The sequence below is a fragment of the Equus przewalskii genome, chromosome 28, assembly GCF_037783145.1.
Source record: "Equus przewalskii isolate Varuska chromosome 28, EquPr2, whole genome shotgun sequence".
NCBI classification, from domain to species: domain Eukaryota; kingdom Metazoa; phylum Chordata; class Mammalia; order Perissodactyla; family Equidae; genus Equus; species Equus przewalskii.
In genome coordinates, this window is record NC_091858.1 from 14,799,410 (window position 1) to 14,824,283 (window position 24,874).

The window sequence follows — 24,874 nt, forward strand, 5'->3', positions numbered from 1 at the left end:
GGGACCCATGGCTGGAATGTACAACTACGTATTGGAGGGATTTGAGGAGGAAAAGCAGGAAAAAAAAAAAAAGATTGGCAACAGTTGTTAGCTCAGGTGCCAATCTTTAAAAAATAATAATAATAAAAAAGATTAAAGTGTTTAAGCTAATATTATATGAAGAGGTTATGTCAACTTTGCCTGGATGTTTTCTTTGGGAATGGATGTTATGTCTAGCTAGAAATGCTTTCCCTACATAATAATGTAATACCAGAACTTGCTAATGGAATTCTAATATAAGTTATAACTAGAAGTATAAGAGTTGGAAAAATTAAGATAAGGTTTTGTAAAAATTGGTATATTTAAATCAGCTTTATATAAAATGATTATATCTCTTTTGCCTGATTGTATTATAGATTATATTGTGGGGATAAACATTATGTCTCACTGGGGGACGTTTCCCCTGCCTGATATTGTAAGAGCATATAAATCCACCATTCAGGCAACATTAATTAAACATACTAAAGGAGATCTCACTTTAAAATGGCCAAAATGAGGCAATTTCAGTTTACCCAAACTGGTGTATTTACATATGCAACTGGAAAAACCCAGCTACAACAACTGGAAGCCTCTTTTAATCAGTTGAGGCTTCTAAATAAAATCAGGAATACTTTACTGCCTCTTTAAAAAAATAAATAAATAAAATATGCCAGCAGCCAAAGCCAAATCTGCTGCTCCTCTCTCTTCTCTCACTGAGATTCACCACTTCAACTCCCCCAAAATTCCTGATCTAAAATTAAGCAAATGAAAATAAGCAAACTTTTGAGACAATTTGGAATTGTAATGGCCATTCTGGGGAAGATCTGTCTCAGATGAGTCCACCTTAGGGGTCACCCTTCAAAGACACGATTCTAAATCTCTCCTAACGAAACGCAGTCTCTAATATACAGAAACTTTTAAAAAGCAAAGTTATTTAACATGATATAAAATGACCTTTGGTAAATAAAAGCCTGTTTAAGTTTGCTGGTTTGATTTAAAATAGGCATGTCCCCTGAGTTATCAGCATTGGATGTGATGCAGAAATGAGCTCATGTTTTCTCTGTTACAAAATTTGTCAGCAAGAATAATAACAGAATAATAGCTGATTTTGTTTAATGTCTGATGAGGTTTTGATAGACGATCTAAATATCATTGTTGAAAACAGGTAAATTAAATAGATGTAAAAAGATAATAGGTTTTTGGAGAAACTTTTTAACAATAATTACGTTTTATGGTCTGTGTACTTAAAAAACAGCTTCCAAAATCTTCTTGGAAACAAACTTTATAGCTTTACTAAGTTAAGTTAAATAATAACAGTTTATTGGGTATCTAGGTCATTTCCACATAAGATAAAATATTAAAAGTTGATTAGTAAGCATAGATTTGTCTGCCTTTGGTTTCTTATCTCAAAGAAACTGAAAGGTGCTCAGGTTTATCAATAAACATGTTTTATGCATACTGAGGAACTTTCTATGAAAAAACATTTTTAAAAGGTCTGTGTACAAGAAAAGTAAAATATATGTTTTCAGTTAAAAAGGTATAAAGAATGGAAATATTTTTGTTTGTTGAGTTAAGAAAGATAAATTTGTCTAAAGTACTGGGACAAATTCTGAATATAAAAAATAAGCGACAGAAGTTTTATGAAAGTAAAACCCTGAAGAGTTTTATGTATGGTCAAGTTGGCTGAGATGAAAAAACATTTAATTAAGTAAACAAATTTATATATCAAAAGTAAACTGGTACAAAATTAAAACTGGGTCTTCTCTTTCTTAAAAAAAGGATAACTTTCCTGAACTTTTTATCTGCTCTTGATAAAAAGATTATAAAATGTTTTTTTAAAAAACTATTTTTACTCTGTTTCCCTTTGACTGTTTCTGTTGTCACTTTGAATAGATACCAGAACATGGTTTCAGAGTCAGCATTGTTACCTAGCTGAACAAATGTTTTGAACGTTTTAATATTTTTGACAAGCTCCCCCCCAAAAAATATTCAAGTCCTGAATAAAAGCTTTCTTTTGACCTGCAAGAGGGAGGAAAAGTTTCTCTTCTCAGCCTGAGGCAGAGTTTCCTTCCACGCCTCTTGCATACTATTATAGCAAAAGGAAGTTTGTATTTTTGAAAGGGAGTTCGGGGTTTACTTCTATTGATAGGGCAAAAACGGAATTCTAACTCTTGGCAACAAAATCTTATTCACCAGAGAGGAAGTGTTTTGAATGTAAGCCAGCGGAGAACAACTGAGAAGAAGGAAAAGTGAAAATATACAAAACACCAGTTTTGTTTGTTTTTATCAAGGCCTCCCTAGAAATATTTGGAATCACCATGCAGGCAAGATTCAGTAGATTCGGTACCTGCCCGAAACCCAGTAGCTTTATGTGTCTGCTAGGTCCTGACTTCTCAGGACCCTAATCTCTGCCTTTTGAGGTGTTAGCTGAAAAAAAAAGCACTGTTGTTTTTTTCTCCCTCTGGCTTTGTTCCCTAGGGCAAGTCCCCTCGCTCTTCAAAGTGGCAGGCTCTCAAAGGTCCGATTATTTGCTGCCAGGTGGGATTGAAATTTGAGAGAGGCACAGTCTCAGGGAAAGCCTTGCAGCCCCCAAGTGGGAGCCATGAACCATCAGCATCTGCATTGCCTCCTGGGAACTAGTTGGGAAATCCATTCGGGGGCCTCATTGCAGACCTAGCCAATCAGAATTTGCATTTGAAAGAGATCCCCACCTGATATGACTCCACATTTAAGTTTGGTCGCAAAAAGATAGAGACAGGTGATTCCAGCACAAAATGGCAAGGGAAGTGAATCTATATTGTCCCTTCCACTGCTAGTGAGCAGCTTGTGCTGTTTAGTTATCAGCCCTTACTGAATTGAACGTCCCTACCTCTGAATTGGCCCCAACGGCAGGTTTTAAAGATGAGATTCAGTTCAGGTAAGGGTACCATTAAATCAACCACTTGGAATTAGGGCTTCCGGCTCATGGAACTCACAGCTGCCTCCCTGTGACTTTAGGCTCCACTGTTACAAGAGGAAAAGATTTCTAGTGTCACCTCACGTAGAAACTGGTGCGTCTAGTTTTTTCAACAATAGACTTGGCTTTGCACAGAAACAGCATGAACCTGAATGCAATCATGGATTTAAGTGGGGCCTATTGGCTTCTTTTAGTAATCTTATGCTAAGAGGTGCAAAGATCTGAGAGCTAGATTTCAGAAACAGTGCCTAGGCAACCAGGATATTGCTAGTAATGAACATTTAAACTCCCACAGGTTGCACAGGAGACAAAAAAGCTTTTGTAGGGGCCTGCCTAGTGGCGCAGTGGTTAAGTTTGAGGGCTCAGCTTCAGCAGCCTGGGGTTCATTCCGGGTGCAGATCTACACACCACTCATCAGGCCACACTGTGGTGGCATCCCACATACAAAATAGAAGAAGACTGGCACAGATGTTAGCTCAGGGCCAATCTTCCTCACCAAAAATAAAATAAAATAAAAAGCTTTTGTAAGTATACTGAAACTCTTGTTTTCAAATTTATAATTTATAAATAAGAGATATATACACCTGTACATTAACCTACTGTGATGAACAGATTCCATTTTGTACCAAATATTTGATCTGTAGTCTCTGTCCAGGGTGAGGCAGCCAAGAAATAGAACAGTAAAGCGTTAGTCCATTCATTCTCCTTCTGGCTTCTAGAAGAGAAACCTGGAGTGACCTCAAGAGTCACTTTCACACCAAAAATAAGTGATAAAGAAGATAACTGCTATTTATACATGAACAAATGTACATAGGAGTTAATCAGCTTATTTCATTCCATAAAAGCCATTAAAGCTGCTGGTATTTGCTCGGCTCTACGTTTCAGAGCCTCATTCAAACATAGCCAGAAATATATTGGTCTCTTGAGAATTTGCATGAAAATGAAGTATACAGCAGAAAAAAGTTGATAATTATACTGGTGCAAAGTTCATCGGCATCTCAGAATATTATTGTTTCAAGGTGTTAAATCGTTTTTGAGCTTCTATTTGCTGATTTGGACTTTTTGTTGTTATTGTCCCTGGTCCACACGATGCAAACGTCACCCTTCCTATACCTCCTTCAGCTAAAAGAAAAGCCTGTTACTCCTTAAGAGGACCCTAATTCCTCTGGGGAGGAAAGCTAAACTCTGTAAAAAAGAAAACCACATCCAACCTGAACTAATCGTCCACGGAGTCTAGTTTGGCCACAGGAGAGGAAGATCGCCTTCCAAACGAGTTACAGGAACGCGTCCGGGGCTCGCCTCCGAGGCAGGTGTTTCCAGGGGCCAGGTAACAGACAAGTTCATGGTCGGCCCCTGGTGGCGCGAGTCCTTCGCCCAGACAGCGTCTGGCCAGAGCAGGCTGCGGGGCGCCGCCTACAGGTCGGAGTCGCAGGGCAGCGAGCCGTGGCAGAGCCGGGTGCTGCGCGAGGAGGCGCTGTGGGAGTCGGCCGCCTTCTCCCCGTCGAGCGTGTCCTCCTCCGGGTCGCTGTGGGCCTTGGGCGGCGGCCGCGGCATGGGGAAGCCCACCTTGGCCGGGCCGGCGGCGCCGAGGTCGGCGGGCCGCGGCCGGTGCTGGCCCCCGCTGTAGTACTTGATGGCGGGCGTGAGCGCGGGCTCGGGCCAGTCCACGTGCACGGTGCTGATGCTGCTGCGGCGCTGGCCGCCCGAGGGCGCCTTGCGACGGCAGCGCTCCTCGCACCAGGGCGCGAAGCTGAGTGCCAGCGAGAAGCCGCCCAGCAGCAGCAGACAGCTGCCCAGGTAGCCCAGCACCAGGCTGTAGCTGACCTGCACCGTGACCGGGCTGGACGGGGCGGGCAGGACGGCGCGGTCCCCCAAGACGTGGTTGTACCAGGAGACCGGGATGAGGCTGAAGAGGCCCGCGGCAAAGAGCACCAAGCCGGAGAGGCCGGCCAGCGCGGAGCGGGGCTCTTCCTGCCAGCAGCGCACGCCGAGCGAAGCCAGCAGCAGCCCCAGGGCCGTGATGGCCAGCGATGTGACCATGAGCCCCCGCGCCACGCGCACGGGCTCGGCCACGAAGTAGCCCAAGTCGTCGGGCTGGCCGCACTCGCGCTCGCGGCTGCTCTGCTCGCGGCACATGTCCCACAGGCCCTGGTAGAGCACCACGTCCACCGGCTGGTTGAGGAAGCCCTTCACCAGCCGCCACCCGGGCGTCAGCGTGCTGGTCAGGTTGAGCAGCAGCCCGCAGGGCGCGAATACCATGCCCACCGTCATCGCCACCGGCGTCCGCATCCCGGGCCGCCGCGCTCCCGCCGGACGGCGCACCTGCTGCCTTCTCCGCGGCCGCGGCCTCGCGATCGGGCCCTCGAACACCCGGAGAGCGCCCCGGACTCCGGTTCCCCGAAGTCAGCAGGACGCCGGGCTCCTGCCCCCGCCCTTTCCAGGCCGCGCTTTGTCGCCACTCGGCCGCTCCGCCCTTCCGCTCGGCCTTAATCGAAACCAGCTCGCGGGCGGGTCTGACCGAAACCGTGGACCGAGTGCCAGCATCCAGGGGCGGCCGCCGGGGCCAAACCCGACCCGGGAGCAGGCGCGGGAGGAACGAGCAAAAAGCGGCGCGCCCCCTCGCGCGGCCACCTCCCCGCTCCCCGCGGCCGGGGCGCTCCAGGACCGAGCAAAGGTCGCCCCGCCCCGGGCTCCCCGCGGGCCGGGCCGGCGGGGGCGGGGCTGGAAAGACGGCACCGCGCGGGCTGCCGCGCCCGCTCCCCGTGCGCTCTTGCCCTGCTTCTCGCTGGATCTCGGCTGCTAAAGTGTTTCTCCCGTCCTGGCCCGTGCGCCCTGCAGACCTAGCCTCTCCTTCCTCCACTCCCAGCGGGATGCGATGGCCCCTCGAAGCTCTAGGTTGTTGACTTGCAGCCACCCGTGGCCAAGTGGGCGGTGCCCCGCTTCCCGCGCCGCCTGAGATGCGCCGGGCAGGTGTGCGCGGAGGATCTACCTGGTGGAGTAACGTGTCCCAGAATGTTGCTTTTGTTTAATTTGTTTAATAAACCTTGCTTAGTGTGCTTAATAAGGTTCCATACTCCCGATTAAATTTGACTCGAAAGAATCAAAGTTGGGGCCGGCCCAGTGGTTAAGATCACGTAGGGCTTCCAGAACGTGGGGCCCCCGGTTCCACGTCCCCTGCGCGGTCCTAGCACTGTTCATCAGGTCATGCTGTGACGGCGTCCCACATAGAAGAACTAGAATGACCTACAAATATGTACTAGGGCTTTGGGGAGAATGAAAATAGAGGAAGATTGGAAACAGATGTTAGCTCAGGGCCAATCTTCCTTACCAAAAAAAAAAAAAAAAAGAAAAGAAAGAAAAGGAAGGGAGGAAGAGAGGAAGGGAGGAAGGAAGGAAGAAAGGAAGGAAGGAGCAATGAAGAAAAAAATTTACCAAACACAAAAAGAATCAAAGTGAGTTACAGAGGATTTTATTTTACTTTTTTCAGCCAAATAGAAGACTTAAGCAGACAAAAAGAGAGGGTGTTACTGGGTGTCCTGTCTAGCACACTTTTCAGGTTTATCTAACTGCAGAGGATCCTGTGGCTTTGTCTTTGAACTATTTTACAACTCTGCAAATTGTGGAAAACCTAGTATTGCCAATGATTTTTGTCCACAGAAATGCAAATGAGTCGGTGTCAGGAGAATGTAAAGGATTTTGCCCAGTGGGTACTGAGGAACTGACATTGATCTGTAAACTCATTTTAGCGTGCCTGTTTGCCTGGAGATGTCTCTGTGTTCTTTGCATTCTCCTTTGAATTAGTCATGACACTGTTCTGGTTCCCTTATTAATAATGAGTTACATAAAATCTTTGACACGTGTTCATTTTATATTTGTGTGAGAGTCATGATTTCACATTTCTCTAAAAATTATCCTTTAGCAATATTTTTCTCCTTTTCCATATTTCTTACAATGGAAATGGATTATCGCTATAATCGGTTAAAATTAAAACTGCTTCTAAAAATCGAAGTTAATTAAGCGTTGGTTTGAGTGGACGAGGGATAGGAATCACTACTTTTGTTTTTCGAAAAGCTTTAGATTTTTAAGAAATTGTGGTAAAATACGCATAACATAGAATTTACCATCTTAACCATTTTTAAGTGGTCAGCTCATTGGCATTAAGTACATTCATGTTGTTGAACTACCATCGCTACTATCCATTTCCAGAACTTTTTCATCTTCCCAAACCGAAAGTCTACCCATTTATCAATAACTCTCCATTCTACCCCCTTGCTTTACTCTCAGCTCCTGGCAACCACCATTCTATTTTCGGTCTTGATCAATTCAAGTATTCTAGATATTTCATGTAAGTGGAGTCATATAATATTTATTACTGGCTTATATGAATTAGCATTATGTCCTCAAGGTTCCTCCACGTTGTAGCATGTGTCAGAATTTCCTTCCTTTTCAGGGCTGAGTAATATTCCATTGTATGGACATACCACGTTTGTTTATCCATTCGTCCTGTGATGGATGGACTTCAGTTGCTTCCACCTTTTGACTACAGCAGATAATCCTGCTATGACCATAGGTGTACTAATATCTCTTGGAGTGCCTGCTTTCAGTTCTCCAGAAGTAGAATTCCTGGATCATATGGTAATTCTATTTTTAATTTTTTGAAGAAATGCCCTACTGTGTTCCACAGCAGCTGCATAATTTTATACTCCCACCAACAGTGTACAAGGGCTACAATTTCTCCAACTACCTTTGTTTTAAATGGATTTAGTAGAACCTACTTTTTTATTTTTTGAGGAAGATTAGCCCTGAACTAACATCTGCTGCCAATCCTCCTCTTTTTGCTGAGGAAGGCTGGCCCTGGGCTAACACCCGTGCCCATCTTCCTCTACTTTATATGTGGGACGCCTACTACAGCATGGCTTGCAAGTGGTGCCATGTCTGCACCCGGGATCTGAACCGGTGAACCCTGAGCCCCGAAGTGGAACGTGTACACTTAACAGCTATGCTACCATGTGGGCGCCAGTAGAACCTTAGTTTTTCAAAGTGCTTTTCAAATGTCTTTTTAATCTCTGTTTTGGTGCAAAGAATGGGGATGGGTATAGTGATGTTTTCCTTTGTTTTTGCCGAGACGTTTTCAGAAAGAATGGGAAAAAAGAGAGACAAACTTGGAATGGTTATTGTATCATGGGTAGTTTACTTCGAGACACATCGGCGTGGGCACTGCGGTGTGAATGAGAGCGTTAGTTTTCATTGAGGCTCTAGTAGGAGCCGGTTGCCCAGATTAGGATGGTTGCACTGAGGGTGATTAGCTGCCATTTCAAAGACTAGAGTCAAAAAGCCGCGCTCCAGAAGCAGGATCTCCAGGCTTCAGTTCTCTTTGCCTCCAATCAGAACCAGACTTTGATGGTTAACACAATACCGGTTACTAACACTCTTTCACTGGTGAATTCATTGCCGTCTAAGATTCGTGGACTGGCCAGCGAGGCATTCTTGCCCCTCCAGGAACAGGGTGTTAGAATCTAGACAGCCCAGTAACAAGACCTGTAAGAATACTGCCCCAGACTTGATTAACGAAATACCCTGTGTTTAGAGGCTGCCCCAGAAGATTCCATCTCTGCCGACCCCAGCCCGAAGGTTGGCCAATCCTGATGCGAGCGAGGATGTGGCCTCCAGTGAACTTTCCCGACAGCGGCTGTTGGAGCATCTAAATGGACAGACACCTGGGACTTCATCACATTTATGGAACAGGCTGAAAGACTGTTTTTGCATCTGCTTACTAATAAAAGGATGAATGTGTTGTGAGATTTGGTCTAAGACTTTCTCTGAGACTGAATATTGGAAGCTACTGGTGTATTTTTTAATTTTTAAAAGTGAGATGTAATTGGCATACAATATACTGCACATATTAAATTTGCTAAGTTTGGATATATGTGTACTCCTGTGAAACCATCTCCGTAATCAAGATAATACGCGAATCCATCACCCACAGAAGTTTCCTTCTGTTCTTGACAATGTCCTCTCTTCTCTCTCCCAGCTCCCCTGTCCGCAGGCAACCACTGATGTGCTTTCTGTCAGTACAGATTAGCTTATAATTTCTAAAGTTTTGTATAAACGGAGTCATACAATATACATAGCGTATACGAGAACATCATCAGTGTGGGTGTCCCATGCCCCAGAAACTCCCTAAGTTGTCTGAAATAAAGATCTCCTGGGGTGATCACTTTGGGAAAGTACAGATTCCTCCTGAATGGGACTCCCCAGGGAAGTGTGATGGGACTTCGCGTGTTTATAAGCCCCGAGGGGATTCTTAGGGTTAGGAAAGTATGGGACACAAAGCCAGTGTGGCCAAAAGCATTGAAATCCCCATCAGTTCTGAGAGGACATTTTTGCTTTTGTTTTTTTTTTTTGAGGAAGGTTAGCCCTGAGCTAACATCTGCTGCCAATCCTCCTCTTTTTGCTGAGGAAGACTGGCCTTGAGCTAGCATCCGCGCCCATCTTCCTCTAATTTATATGTGGGACGCCTACTACAGCATGGCTTGCCAAGCGGTGAACCCCGGGCCGCCGAAGCAGAACATGCTCACTTAACCCCTGGGCCACCGGGCCAGCCCTGACGTTTTTGCTTTTGAAAGTGGTTTACAGTTTGTCTCTACTTTAAAACCTAAATTATTGTTGTTTAGAACAGCAGGGAGTTTCCTTCTCACTTGGACTCCTCTGTAGAGTGAACGAAGCCCCAGTCTTCTTCCCCTGTGAGGGGGAAGAGAGTCCTGTATGTCCTGCCTCCTAAAGCTCTCTAGTCCTTCCACTTACTCCTTCCTACCGCCTCTGCCTAACCCAGACCCCCTCCCATCTTTCTCTTTAAGGGACTCCTAACTGGTTTCCTACACCCGGGCTTGCTCTCTCCCTTTCTCTTACCCACACAGGCCCTCAGAGCTGATGCTGTAAAATTTAAATCAGATCTTGTGCCTGCATTAACCCTTTACACGACCTTCTCCAGTCCAGCCCCAGCCGTGCACCCCGCTCATCTCCCGCTCCTTCCCATCACCATCTCCTCACCCCATAACCCAGGAAAGCCAGATTCTTTCCTCATTTTTCCAAAGTATTGGGCTCCCTTTTGCCTCTAGACCTTTGCAAGTGCTGTTTTCGTTTCCTCGAGTCCCGCCTTCTGCTTCCCAACCCCAATGCGTGCTTCCCATCGTTGCTTAAATGTCATTTTCTCTGGGACGGTTTCTCAGCTCCCTAGATGGAGTTACCTTTTCCTCCTGCGGACTTCCATACGCTCCCTCTTCTATCCTAGCACTTGCCACAGTTCCTTATTACTTGAATCATCTAGTTGTCTAGCTAGTCTGTAAATTCACTGCAACAGGTACCATGTTCGTCTTGTTCTCTTCAGCCCTCAAATCCATCTCGGTGCCCGGCCCACAGGAGCCACTCAGCAAATCAATTTCATCTCTTTCTGCTCTGTATTCTTCCACGTGGTATCCACAGAATCCACGGACAGATGTCTGCTTGGCTAAAATAGATTGTTAATGCATCTCAGTAAACAAGCTTGTTTGTTTGTTGTTTGAATGTTTGCTTGTCCTCAGCATAGAAAACAGTGAGATATAGGATAGCTCCAGATATTTATGACAAAGAATGCAGCCCTGTGGGAGTAACTTTCTGTGGTAATAAGAGAAAGAGAGGATTGCCCTAAATATAGCACCCGATTATGGCCCTCGGCTCTTTGTGCCACAGGCTTCCGAGTTCAGAGTTCAACGTAAGGCTGTGTGGGAAATAAAGCATGATTCGCAGTGGGGCAGGAATGAATTATTGCTGAGATTAGTACCTGTCTGTGTAAGCTGATCCCCAGCCCTATCATAGTTTTCTTTCTGAAGAGGGGCCCCGTGGTAAGATAAGAATCTGTTTACAGTGCCACAGGCTTCCAGATGAATAGCAGGCTCCCAGAGACTAATTCTAAAGGGGCTAATGCTGGGTCCCTCGGGAGCCGGCACAGGCTGGATACCAGACACCTCCTACTGCATATCCCAATCACTGCAGAAATCTTGGAAGTCAAGCTACAAACTTTGGCAGACAAAGAGAGAGACCACCAGATCAGCATGCTGTTATGAGGTGTCATCAGAGCCCCTAGACCAGGTCTTTATATTTTACTTTCTCCATAGAATAAGGCCCCAAACACTGTCACTCGTCTTCCAATGGCAAGTCCAGTTCGGTAGGCTATAGAATAAAAGCTAAACTATGACAAAAAGTTAAACTATGAAAAAAAGTTAAACTCTGATCATTCTCTATTTTAAAACAGCATTAACACAGCCTGAATTGAACTAAGCCCTTCAACATGGTATTCACTTTCCTTGCTGGCATATAGCCCAATGGCTGTTTTTCTCGCCTCGTATGCTTAATATCATAGAAAATAAGTAAACAACTTTTGACATCCAATTTAAAGTAGTCCCCAGTTAGCTCAATATCACAAAACCCTAATTTATTTTCTTTATAGAACTTATCACTACCAAATATTTTCTTATTAATTGTGTATTGATCTATTTATTGTCTGTTTTCTCCCACTGCGTTGTAAGTTCCAAACACTAGGGACCTTGCTGGTCTTGTTTCCTCCCAACTCATAGTGGGTACTCAATAAATATTTGTTAAATAAATGAATGAGGTTTTGTAAATTTCCTACACAGTAACACAAAGGGAAGATATAGCATACGTTATTTTTTAAAATCCTGGTAAAATACACCTAACATAAAACGTACCATCTTTATTTTTAAGTGTGCAGTTCGGTAGTGTTAGGTACATTCACATTGTTGTGCAACCATCTCCAGAACCCTTTTCATCTTGCAAAACTGAAACTCCATACCTATTAAAACAACTCTCCATTCTCTCCTCCTCCCAGCTCCTGGCAACCCCCATTCTACTTTCTGTCTCCGTGAATTTGACTTCTCTATGCAACTTACATAAGTGGAATTATACAATAGTTGGTTTTTTGTGACTGACTTATTTCTCTTAGCGTAACGTCCTCAAGTTTCATCCATGCTATAGTCTGTGTCAGAAGTGTCTTCCTTTTTAAGGCTGAATAATATTCCCCTGTACGTGTGTACCACATTTTGCTATCCATTCATCTATTGATGGACACTCCGTTTGCTTCCACTTTTTGGCTATTGTGCATAATACTGCTATGACAGTACATCGTTTTTAATTTATGCTATTTCATTTGTGTGTGGTGATTGGCTGTCTAAAGCAAGAATCGATATGTCATCCCTCATACATATCAGAAGGTATCATGTGACATCATGCCATTTAAAAAAAAAAACACCTGCTTCAGTTTTGTCTTAGAGACTTCAAACTCTTCTTGGCTTAGCATCAAGGTTGTCTCCTTTACAGAGGTGGTGGGAGTGGAGATAAATATCTAACATGAGAAAGATTTTCTAACCCAAACATCAAAGATGACAATTATAGAGAAAAAATTTGATAGACTTTGCTATACAGAAGCTTAACATTTTTTCACTTCAAAATGCCTGAAACAAAGTTAGGACAAATCCTTTTGGTTTATGTGGCAGAAAAGAGGTAAATATTTCATATCTAACTGGCAAATCAATAAGAGTACTTATTATCACAGTGAAAAAATGTGCAAAGAAAATGTAAGATCACAGGAGAAAAGAAGTGCCTAATAAGCATTTTCAGAGGCGATCAATTAAATGACCCTTTTATTCACACAAATGCAAAATAAAACAAGGAGAACCCATCTTTCTCTTCTTAAACTGGAAAAGTTCAAAGGAAAAGCGCTACCCAATTTTGGCTAGATTTGGGGGAAATGTCATTACTGGAGGTAGAGTAAGTAGTATAGTTATTTCAGAGGTGATGTTGCAACTTGCTTTCAAAAGCCTTAAATATTGCACTTTCCCTTTGATTTCTCAATTAGCCTTCCAGATATTTGCTCCAAGGAAACAAACAGATTGTGCAAAGATTTAGCCTTGAGGATCTTCACTGTGGTGCCCTTTATAATAAGCAGATTATAAAATAGTACTGTAGTATAAAACCAACTAGGTTAAAAAAGAATATATGTGTATAGAAAAATACTAGAAGGAAATACGCCAAAATGCGGTCATTCTTGGAGTGGTAGAATTTATAGCTGATTTTTATTTTCTCCGAGCTTTAATAAATTTTCAAAATTTCCTTTCTCTAGAACTTTTTAACTTTGAAAAAGCTTATTTTTAAAAGTTCACTGCCAGTTAGGTTTCTCCATTTCGTTGACTTTGAAGTCAAGTCCGATATTCTTGTGACACACACTTCTCTTTGCTAATCGTGAATGTCCAGTCTTTTATGGGCATGACTAGGCTGAGACTTATGTGAAAAGCAGAAGAGTTGAATCCTGTCTTGATGTAACATCAAGTTGTTCACAGAAATGCATGCATAATAAACTATATGCACTTATTCCAGGAAGAAAATTGGGTGGTATTTGTCTATATATTTCCAGTACTTTTCTTATTTATGCATGATATAGAAACACTCTTTGCTTAGCAAGAAATAGCAAGGGCAAATTTCAACATATAAATCAGCCATAAGCCTCAAAATTCACATTTGGCATTGACTTTGAACTTCAAGAATATGTTTGGCAAATATGTTGTATACCAGTAAACAGAAGAACCATTTGACGTGTTTTCTCATTTTTACATTACTTCTTGTTTTGGAAGGTCATTTTTACCACCAACATGTTCATAATTGTGGTGAATGCTGTATACTCAAATATATTAAGAAGCGTACTTCCTCTTTCTATTCTTGGAACTCTGATTACGTTTTCCTGTGGTCACTAAGCAAATAAGACAATTATATGAATGACCTAATGTTATGTTTACAATGTTACGCTATGTGAATTGTGACTACACGGGAGAAACTCATCGAAGCTAGTAACACAGGCAAAAGTTGCATACGGCTAGCCCATAAACTTCAATTAGAAAGTTTAGATTAGATTAAAGGGGAAAATTTTAGCCTAAAGATATCAAGTAGAACTATAGTGGCTTTCAAAGGGACTATTGCCCCATCTCATGGGACTTAATTATTTTGGACGAAGTAAAATTTAATGAATTTAACAAATGTTGTTTTGACTGATGGAGCCTCTGGACTTGGGAATAAAAAGGAGTGAAAAAAAGTGTCTCCCTGCTTATTTTCAGAGCAAAGATAATCCCGGTTGCCTGTACAATTGTAGGCCATGTTCCTTCTTTGCCACTCATTGCTAAAAATAGAAAACAGGGTAGAACTGTGCTGGAAAGTTCTTTGTCCTGTCTTGCTTCTGTTCACAGTTACGCTTCACACCGACAGACAGAAATGACATGAACTGCACTGAAACAACCACAATACGAGAAACAGAAATAGAGAACAAAATAGAAATGGAGAACTAACATCTAGGTAGTGATTTCACAAGCACATCGTATAGAAACGTGCAGAAATTTCTATTACTTCTTGGTTGGTGTGAGATTTGCTTATTCTAGTAGCCAGAAAATGAATATCGTAAAATAGAAAACTTTCTAAGCATGTGCTTTTGAGAAAGACCATTTTCCCATCAGTTCAACATTCTTCTCCACCTCCATCTAGCAGAAGCAATTCAAAACAGAACTTGTTAAACTTGCAAAACTTGTCCGTTGTTTGTGAAGTTTGATGCCATCAGTCAGACATTTTATCAGTGTTTCGGTTCACCTGGATCAATAGTAACACATGATGTTAACAACTGAGCAGGCATACTTCAGTTTCCTGACCCTGTAACGCATCATCAAGACTTGAAGAGAAGCCAACAATAGAGAAATGGGCAAACCCACCATGATAGACCCAAATAAACAAATGTTGGGGCTGGAAGGACCATGAGAACACAACTTCTAATCTCCTTATTTTCCTGATGTGAATTCAGAGGCGCCGAGAGGAGAAGCAACTTTCAGACTGATGTAGTGAGAGTAATTCGAGGCAGCTTTGCCATGGAACAGATCTGACCGTAAAGCTGGCTCTGCCAGGCAGTATTTGCCTTTGTGCAAGTTGGACTCTCAGAATCTTAACTTCTTTCTTCAAGTGTACAATGGAGCTCTTTCTACTCAACAGGATTCGCGTGAGGATGAATGCGATAACTTTTATAAAATATGTAACATATTTTACAAAATAGTATTTTTTATTATTATTAACAAAACTGGATTAATCCATATTTGAGTGTTATTGAGTTTAAACTTCAGTTTAACTCTTTATCTAGTGTTTCTAAAATTTATAATAAAAATGGAACCTACAAGTCTCACGAATATAATGGAGAGGGGCCCCCCAGTGGCATAGCGGGTAAGTTCCCACATTCCACTTTGGCGGCTTGGATGCCTGGTGAGGACCTATGCACGCCGTTTGTCAAGCCACGCTGTGACAGGTGTCCCACATATAAAGTAGAGGAAGATGGGCATGGATGTTAGCTCAGGACCAGACTTCCTCAGGAAAAGAGGTGGATTGGAGGCAGATGTTAGCTCAGGACTAACCTTCCTCAAAAAAAAAAAAAGAATATAGTGGAGAGTAGTGTGCTCTTATTGATGATGTGGCAGTGACTTGAAACAAAAGGCAATATTTAGGTATATCTAGTTTTCTGTAGCTATGAGTTAGAAGATAAAGAGCCAACATACAATGTGGTGGCTTTAGAACAAGCGTGTGCGATCTACACCTCCATGTAGAGCATGGAGCACTGGCGATACCCTGAACCCTGGCTCTTGCTCGTTGTGTCTTTAGACCTGAGTTATTCATTCGGTAAGTCAAATTCAAATGTTGAAAACCTAGACACTTGAAATTGAGTTAGTTTTGCAGAAAGAGTTATATAAAAATCTTAGAAGTTGGTTCTGGCTAATTTTGATACAGAAGTCTAAGGCTAATCAAAAATATTTTTTCTCAGTCATTGAAAATGTAATGGGCATTTCTGAAAGTAGACTGTTTATGATAATTGGACAATTTGGATGTAAAGTTCCGAATTGGAATAACACTTTGTTAAGGGGATACAAAGCACAGTCGGTATGGGGAAGACAGAGAATCGAAAGAAAGCAAACACATTAGGATGGGAATGTCTCTTTAAGAAACCTGGAAGGAGGCTCTACCCTACGCTATTATCACACCCCAGCCACATGTTCTTTGTGTTTTTCATTTAAACGTGTTTTAAATTTCTCGGACAATTGATTTGATTAGAGCAATGCATGAACCACTCTAGTCAGGATGTTACTTGGCTCCTGGATCTGCTCTCAGTAGCAGGTTTAACCGGTTGGGAGATGAGCTCCCTCTTGGCCCAGGGGAACGCCTGCTGACCCCATGGGGAGGAGGCCGGCTTTAGAGGATTAGTCAGCTGGAAGAAAGTCATGAATTAGGATCCAGATGTCCTGGCTATGCCACTCGTTGGTCACATCCCCTACGAAAAGTTACTTATTGTAGGGGCAATAAAACTTGCCACATGGAGGCAAGAGTGCTTGTCTATAAATGGTCAGGAGAGGAGGAAGTTTCTTGAGAGAAACCTATAAAGTATGTAAATTTTGAACTGTATGATAAGGCCCATGAAGTTAGGGAGGACATTGGTAAGAAATGACACACCAGTGACATATTTGGCTAGTTTAAAATCCATTTGTAGGAGACTTTAGGGAATTTGGCAATGTGTTTTATATTTACATATCATTCGATTGAATTATGACCACTCCTCACTATGCATATGGCATGCTCTCTGTCTTGAAGACTGAAAGTATTGAATCAGTTGGCCTTTGCTGCATAAAAATTATATCCAAATTTCGTGGCTGAAAACAATAACATTTTATTATTGCTTTTGATTCTGTGGCTTGGGTGGGTGACACTTCTGCTGGTCTTGATTGGGTTTAGTCACATGGCTTGGTCTGCTGGCACTGGGGCTTGGGGCTGGGCTCTGCTGGGACAGCACGGGTGCCGAACACAGCGTGGCCTCTCTCCTCATGGTCTCTCATCCTCTGTGAGGGTACCCAGGGCTGCTTCACTTGGGGTTTCAGAGTTCCAGCAGCAAGAGAGGGCAGCCCTAATGCACAGCACTCTTCAAGGCTCTGCTCATATTTACTAAGTCACGTGGCCAAGCCCAGGTGAGTGTGGGAAGGGATTATCCAGGGCATGGATAGAGAGAAAGATGAGAACAAATCAGAGCCATTACTGCAACCATCCATCACAAGTATGCTTAACTATCTTTGAATAGGAATTTCAAAATATCTTGGGAATATTTGCAACCAAGGAGTAGAATTCATCTAGATCAGTACGGTCCAAATAGAGATATAGGTAATTATGTACGTACATATTTATATATGTCAAAGTAATTTAAAATGTTCCAGTGGCCACATTAAAAAAAGGTAAAAAGAAACAAGCAAAATTGATTTTACTACTATATTTCTTTTTTGTTTTTGAGGAATATTAGCCCTGAGCTAATTGCTGCCAATCCTCCTCTTTTTTCTGAGGAAGGCTGGCCCTGAGCTAACATCCCTGCCCAACTTCCTCTACTTTATATGTGGGACGCCTACCACAGCATGCCGTGCCAAGTGGTGCCATGTCCGCACCCAGGGTCTGAACCGGCGAACCCCGGGCCACCAAGAAGCTGAACATGGGCACTTAACCACTGCGCCACTGGGCCAGCCCTGCTACTATATTTTATTTAACCCAATGTATAAGTAGTATCATTTCAACAGGTACTCAATATAAAGATTATTACTGAGAGATTTTACATTCTTTTTTTGTACTAATGTCCAAAATCTAAGGTGTGTTTTACACTTCTGGCACATCTCAGTTCAGATTTGTCCCATTCTAAGTCCTCAATAAATTTGTGTGGCTCATTACCATTGTATTGCACAGCACAGACTCAGATATTAACAGGGGGGCAAGAGAGAGAAGTGGGATTGGAAGGCTGGCATTAACTGACCGTCTGTATGCAGAGCAGAGATGTTGGTACAGATGTTAGCTCAGCAACAATCTTCCTCAAGCAAAAAGAGAAAGATTGGCAACAGGTGTTACCTCAGGGCCAATCTTCCTCACAAAAAAAGAGAAATGGGATAAATGCTCAATGGTGGCAAATCTATTCATATAATCTATCATATTAATAAATCAAAAGAAAACAAATATTCGTATTAGAAAGATTCTTTATTGTTAACATTCAACATGAATTACTAGTTAATACAAGTAAACAACAAGAAAACCCTTAGAGAAATAAAATAGGTATTTCTCTCAGTGGTAAAGAATATCTACCTAAATCAGTAGCCAATATTATAAGTGATGAAATAGCAGAAGAATTCCCAATATTTTTTAACACTGACCTAGAAGGGCTAGCCAATGAAATTAGATAAAAACGTAAAGCTAGGGGTAGAAATATTGGAAGGAGGAAACCAAATAGGAAAAAAAGTCCCATTCACAACAGTGACAACAAAATAAGCTTCAGAGGATTTCTATGATGTTGTGTGAATTAAAAATGGCTACAAATTCTCTGCTGCCTTGTCCACCAAGAGATAGAGTCTAAGTTCTCTCCCATATTGACTTGGCTTGATCATGTGACGTGCCTCGTCCAACGGGACACCAGCACATATGACGTAAGCAGAAGCTTGATAAGCGCCTGTGCAATGACGGCGGTCCGAGGAAGTCAGCTAGTCTGGTGGGTGGAGGATGAGAGAAAGCTTGGAAGAGAACCAAGGCACACAGCTGATAGCTAGCATCAAGGCCCCTGATGTGTGAGTGAGTCCATCTAGGACTTTCCAGCTCAGCCAGCTGAATGCAGTTGCATGAGACAAGACCTGCAGAAAAAACACTCATTAAACTACAGAGAAATAGTAAATAGTAAATCATTAATTTTGGGTGTGGTTTGTTATGCAGCAATAATTAACTGATACGGAAGAACACCGCCATAGAATCCTAGAGCTGCAGCTATTTTAGAAATCATTTAATTGCATTTCCTTATAACAAAGGGATACTGGAAACTAAAATTAGAGAGGGTAAATGAGGAGTGACATTGACAGGCTTGTGTGCAGAAATTTAATTTCCATTAATGCATTAACTATTCATTCTTTCACCAAGCATTCATTGAGTGCTCACCGAGCCTGGCGCTGGTGTCAGAAAGAAGAAACTGGCTCAGTTTAGAGGGAGAGAGAATTCTAAGTAAACAGTCATGATACAGAGAGACAAACAGTGTAACAAAGTTATATACAGAGTGCTGTTTCCGGGGACACAGGGTTAGGGAGGGAAGGTCACAGAAGCGACATTTGCCCTGTGTCATAAAGGATTAGTAAGAGGTTTCGAGTCAGAGAAGTTTGGGGAAGGCCATTCCAGGCAGAGACAGAGGGCGCAAAGGCCCAGTAACGTCCACGTGAAGCTGGGAAAGGGTGAGCACTCTCCAGCCTGGTGATCGGGGGTACTGGATTGGGTTCCACTTTTGCCCTTTGTGGACCTATTTCTTCCAGTCCCTTTTGGATTGCCTTCCCCCAGTGAATCCCAATTGCAGCTAGTTTTTCACCATCCTTTTTGCAAGAAGTTCCAGCTCGAGTCTGTAAAGTTAAAAGGACTTTGTGATATTTTGGTAAAAGGTTCAGAATTTATGCTTTATCTTCTTTCTGCTGTTCTTTCTTTAACACATACACACACAAATTTCTATACATAACATATACACACATAACATATACATACATAAGTTCTATACATAAGTTTCACTATTGATTAATTTTACCCTAATGGACAGGTCAACATAATTTCCAGCATGACTTCTGGAGATAATCTGCACTTGCTAAATAAATCGATTTATTTCCTTTCAGGCAGAAGATGGAAGAGACCATACTCACTCACCCTTGGTCTGCTTTACCACATTTCCTTCTGTCATTGAAACACGCCCTTTAACTTCCTTGTAGTATATCTGAATGTCATTTATCGGTATTTGGCCCAGAGTCAAGTGTTCCTCATGGTCTACATCGGTAACTAGGCAAACGTGTTTTCTGGGAGTTTTAAAATTCCGATCTTTATAGTCTAGCTAATCTTTTTATTCCTGTAGATAAATAGAAAAAAAGGTATCAAACATTGTTTTTATTTTTACTAGCCCACATCGTCATTCAGAGGTTGTACTGTTGACAATATTAAGGAAATCAGCTTCTTTTCTAAACACCTGACAAGTTACTTGTTCCTGCTGAATTACAGAACTAGAACACAGAATGGCTCCGTTTTTTTTAATACGGCTGGGTGTACTATTCCAGTGTTCAGAATAAAATTGAATAGACTATTGTGTCAAGCCACTTGAAAATAAAGAAGGACTTGAAATCATCTTGCCTCAATGTGTGAATTAAAAGTATATACACATTGTCACACATGCTTCCTTCTTCTCGTTTCAATGACTTTTCTCATTCATTTAGTTGCTTCCATTTTTGTTATTTTTAGAATATGTCCTCTTGTTTCTTTCATTTCCTTGAGTAGCATAATCCACCGGTACCCCACACCCCTATCCTAGACACAGGTTTACTCTGTCGGGTGTTGTGCTGAGTCCTCAGGAGGAACAATACTTAACTATCACACAGTGTGATGAGCCCCCTTCCTGGACAGGAGGGTGCAAAGGATGCCTTGTGGAAAGGGACTGAGAGGACACAAAATGAGCTGGTCCTTGAAAGATGAGACTTCACCAGGCAGAGAAAGGAGAAAAGGCATCCAGGCAGAGGAAACAGTAGGAGCAAAGCGTGGAGGGGTGATTCTTGAGAATCACCAAATGTGTGTTTGTATAAGTCTGTGTGTGTGCGCGCAATCTCATCATCACCAACGTTGTCATCACCGTCAAAACTGTGGGACTGCTAAGGCAGGTTCAGAAACAACTCAAACGCCGCGCCGAGGAGCGCGGTCTTCCTTCTGCAGGCGAGAGAAGTATCAGTGGTTTTCAAGCAAGGTAAGGCCATGTTCTGATTTGTCTCTGCGCCATCACTCTGTAGCAGAATAGAGAGAACTGGGAGAGTGAGAGACTGGTTAGGGGCCTATTGACTGAAATGCTCCAGGTGACAGATGTTCGACTTGGACCGCGTCAGTAGTACCAGAGAAGAGGAAAGCAAACTTAATGTGGTGGGGGGAAGAGTGAGGCATGGTGTTCAGCCTGGTGAATGGTGAAAGTCAAGGCCCAGAGCAAGATGGCGACAGCGTGTTGGTGGCGGGAGAGGGCCAGGGCTTGGGGATGTGGGCAGAAGTGAATTTGCTTTCGGACAGTTTGGAAGTTTAGGGAGAAAGATTCCGTGGATGACTCTGAGATCTGATAGGGATCAGGGTGAGGGTGACACCTTTTGTTCAAGCTGGCTCGGGTGCCCCCTTAGGTCTGCCAACATTTTCAGACATTTTCGCACCTATTTGGGTGCTCTCTCCATCAATTTGTAGCTCCTTAGATTTTCAGTGTTGTTTTCCATAGACGACAATAAAAATTTCACATTGCTTTTTTTTTTCTTTGAGACTGAAATGTGCTGTTCCAGTATTTAAAGTGAAACTGAATATAATATCAGGTCAACCCACTTGAAAATAAAAAAACCTAACATGATACATTTTTTTAAAATATAAAGCTGTCATCTTCCTTATCTCCCATGCTCTGTTTTTACCTTTATACTCATATTTTATAGTTGGCCACGCCTATTTTCTCTTTCAATATTCTTTTCCCCTCTTCCCATTTACAGGGAAGTAGCAGATACTGTGACATTTTTTCTGGCTGTCTTCAGGGAGCAAAGGTTCTGTGCTCTGCAGAGGTAGGTACCTACCACCCCTGGGAGGCAGTGGGACATAGGAAATTAACTCTTGCTCCCTCCAAGTATCTCCTTGAAGTACTTGGAAACTCAGATCCAAACATCTTCATCCCCATCGCTTGAGCTGTGAAACAGAAAGATACATAAAAATATCCCAGGAATAATCTTAGCCGTAGGTGTCAGAAAATGCCTTCCTTAAAAACGTAAACATTTCTGCTTTTCATTGCAGTACTTATCTGCAGCAACATATTAGGTCTCAGTGAATATTTGCTGAATGATTTAAAATCTAACTTATTTTTAAAGATTTCTCAATTCCCTAAGTGACTTCTCCTTTTCATTACACAGCACTGCTGTTGTAACAAGTTAGTCACGTTGGTTTTGATTTCCAAACTAGTTATTCTGTATTGTGCTGAAAGTTCATGATGACCTACGTTTTGCCTCTCATCAACCACATCGCTTCTTTAAAATGATAAAGATATTAGATAGAAAGAGGCCTCGCAAAGACTATTTCACCCAAGAAAACAAGAGCTCTTTAAAATGAGTTCTAGTGATGATATGTACATTCAGTGGATGATCTTAGGTTATACAATCAAGATATCTTTTTCTGATTAACATGTATTAACTAATCAGAATATGAAGGTTTGGGCTTCTCCATAATGACATGATCATTAGCTATTTCTTACAACGTTGCAATAATATTTTCAGTTTATTTTAATGAGATTCAGCAGAATCAAGTTACCTGTCCATGGTTAGGCACCAAGTTAGCACATCTGAGGCAGATATAAAGCCTGTCCGCGATATTTTGCTTTATCGAATATTCTGGACTCGGTCCTGACAATTGTTTTTTCCTGGGTTAACATCCTTTCAGACAAATAAGCCACCTGAGTCACAACCTACTGTGGGAGCCCTTTGCCTCTGCTGCAACACGCAGTGCCCCTGGACTGATGGATCCTCCTGGGACTGAGGCGGGACTTGAGTTTATTATTCAGCATTTTTATTCCCGTAATGTAAAACCACCTTCTAACGGACAACTTCATTATTCAGAGAGCGAAATTTCAGATTATAGGTACAATTAAAGATTTGTGAATTTTAGCAGCCATTCTGCCACTTTAAAATTGAGGTTATACATCTTTCATAAAGAAACAATAACGGTTACCATTTCCTAGGTGCCAACTGTGTGCCAGGCATGGCGTGAAATGCCTCACACTAACTCATTGATGTATCCGTTTGTGACAGGAGGTTAAAAGTGACTTTTCCTACGTTCTTCATGATTTTGGCAAAGGCTTCAAAGCTTGAGAACAATAGGTGCCAGACAATCTGTGAAGAACCAGTTCTGCCACCACTGTCACCTACCACTCTGTTCCAAGCTACACAAGACAAAGAAAAAAATTCACTAGGAAGAGCTGGGAAGAAAGCATTCCTTTAGAGAGAGCGCTGCGCTAAGCTGGTTGCTCCTCCTCCGGGTCCACCTCCCAAAGCCCCGCCCACCCCACCTCCCAAAGCACCACCGCCTCCCCGCCCCTCCCCAAGCCACGCCCACCCCACCTCCCCAAGCCCCGCCCACACCCCCAAGCCCCACCTACAATCGAGACTACAAGGAAGGAATACAAGCCAACTGATTCTTCCTCGTTGCTGCGTCATTATACTTTTCTGCATAATTGTTCTTCCTTGTCCCTGCCTGAATTTGCAAGTTCATAGCTTTTCTTGGCCCTTTGAGATATTACACAGTCCAACATCAAACTGCCAATCACACCCTCAGTTTACAGGGTTACCCTTCCTGGGTTGGTCGTGCCTCAGGTTGGGAAGGCTGAGGTCCGCCCAGGTTAACGTCCTTACTATTCCTCTCTTTGCCTTTCTGCTCCTTCTCCTCTACTCACTGTGCTCCTTTTGGGATTCAAGGGAACACAGGGAGAAGGGCTGAGGGGCTGAGAGGGTTGGATCAACTGGGACAGTTACAAGCTGCCCTCTGCAGTGTGGCAGATGGCCAAATACTGACTCATTATCGCCTGGGCCTCTTTGTGGGGATCTTGGCGAACCCACTGGGCACCACCCATTATAATTCCCGGGCTTGGGCCCTCTGACTTCTACCCATTCTGACTCCCTAGAGGGCAGGATTGTTGCCATCTCCCCTCCCTCTCCCCAGGTATCTTCTTAGATGGAATCTTTCTTTCTTTCAGCACAGATCAAGGTTGCTTCCCTCCACCAGGTGTCCCTCTGGCCCTGGGAGCCATCTCGCCATGATGCCTTCAGGCAGTTCTGCTGGCTTCCTCCGTAGCCCCTTCTCTCCTCCTCTCGCCTCAGGAAGGTCAGCCACAGCCTCTGGCTTTTAGACCTTCAGAAAACAGCCATAAGTCAGACAGCAGTCCGTGTGTTCTCTCTGTGCTTCAGGTTTTGCACTGTTTTCTGGATTCACGCTCTCATTTGGCCTGAAGCAGATGAGTCGTGGAGGGAGACCCCTTGTCCTACCCCCACTGCGGGGAGTTGCACAGACCCAGCACCCTTCTCCCAGGACACCCTCGCTACCAGCCTCTCTAGTGAACGTATAGTCTTCTCTTCTATATCTGTTTTTTGAGACCTTAATTTTTTTAGAGCAATTTTAGGTTCACAGCAAAATTGAGAGGAAGGTACAGAGATTTCCCATTTACCCCTGCCTCCACACATGCATGTTATCCCCCTATTACCAACGTCCCTCACTAGATAGATACATTTGTTATAATTGATTAACCTGCATTAACACATGATTATCACCCAAGTCCATAGTCTACATTAGGCACTGTACGTTCTGTGGCTTTGTGTAAATGTATAATGACATATATCCACCATTATAGTATCCTATAGAATAGTTTCATTGCCCTAAAAATCCCCTGTGCTCCACCTATTCACCCCTCCCTCCCCCAACCTCTGGCAACCACCGACCTTTTTACGGTCTCCATAGTTTTGCCTTTTCCAGAATGTCATATGATTGGAATCATACAGATTGGCTTCTTTCACTTAGTAATATGCATTTGTGGTTCCTCCATGTCTTTTCATGGCTTGATAGCTCATTTCTTTTTATCGCTGAGTAATGTTCCATTGTCTGGATGTACCACAGTTTGTTTATCCATTTACCTACAAAAGGACACCTTGGTAGCTTCCAAGTTTTGGCAATTATGAGTAAAGTGGCTATAAACACCTGTGT

General features: G+C 42.9%; 1 protein-coding gene across 1 annotated transcript; it reads right to left on the minus strand.

Annotated features, from left to right (window-relative positions):
- Positions 1-1,321: 1,321 nt before the first annotated feature.
- CLDN23 (claudin 23) lies at positions 1,322-6,329 on the minus strand. Its single transcript, XM_008512564.2, has one exon. The coding sequence runs from the start codon at positions 5,261-5,263 to the stop codon at positions 4,388-4,390; it is 876 nt and encodes a 291-aa protein (XP_008510786.2). The 5' UTR covers positions 5,264-6,329; the 3' UTR covers positions 1,322-4,387.
- Between the last annotated feature and the right edge of the window lie 18,545 nt (positions 6,330-24,874).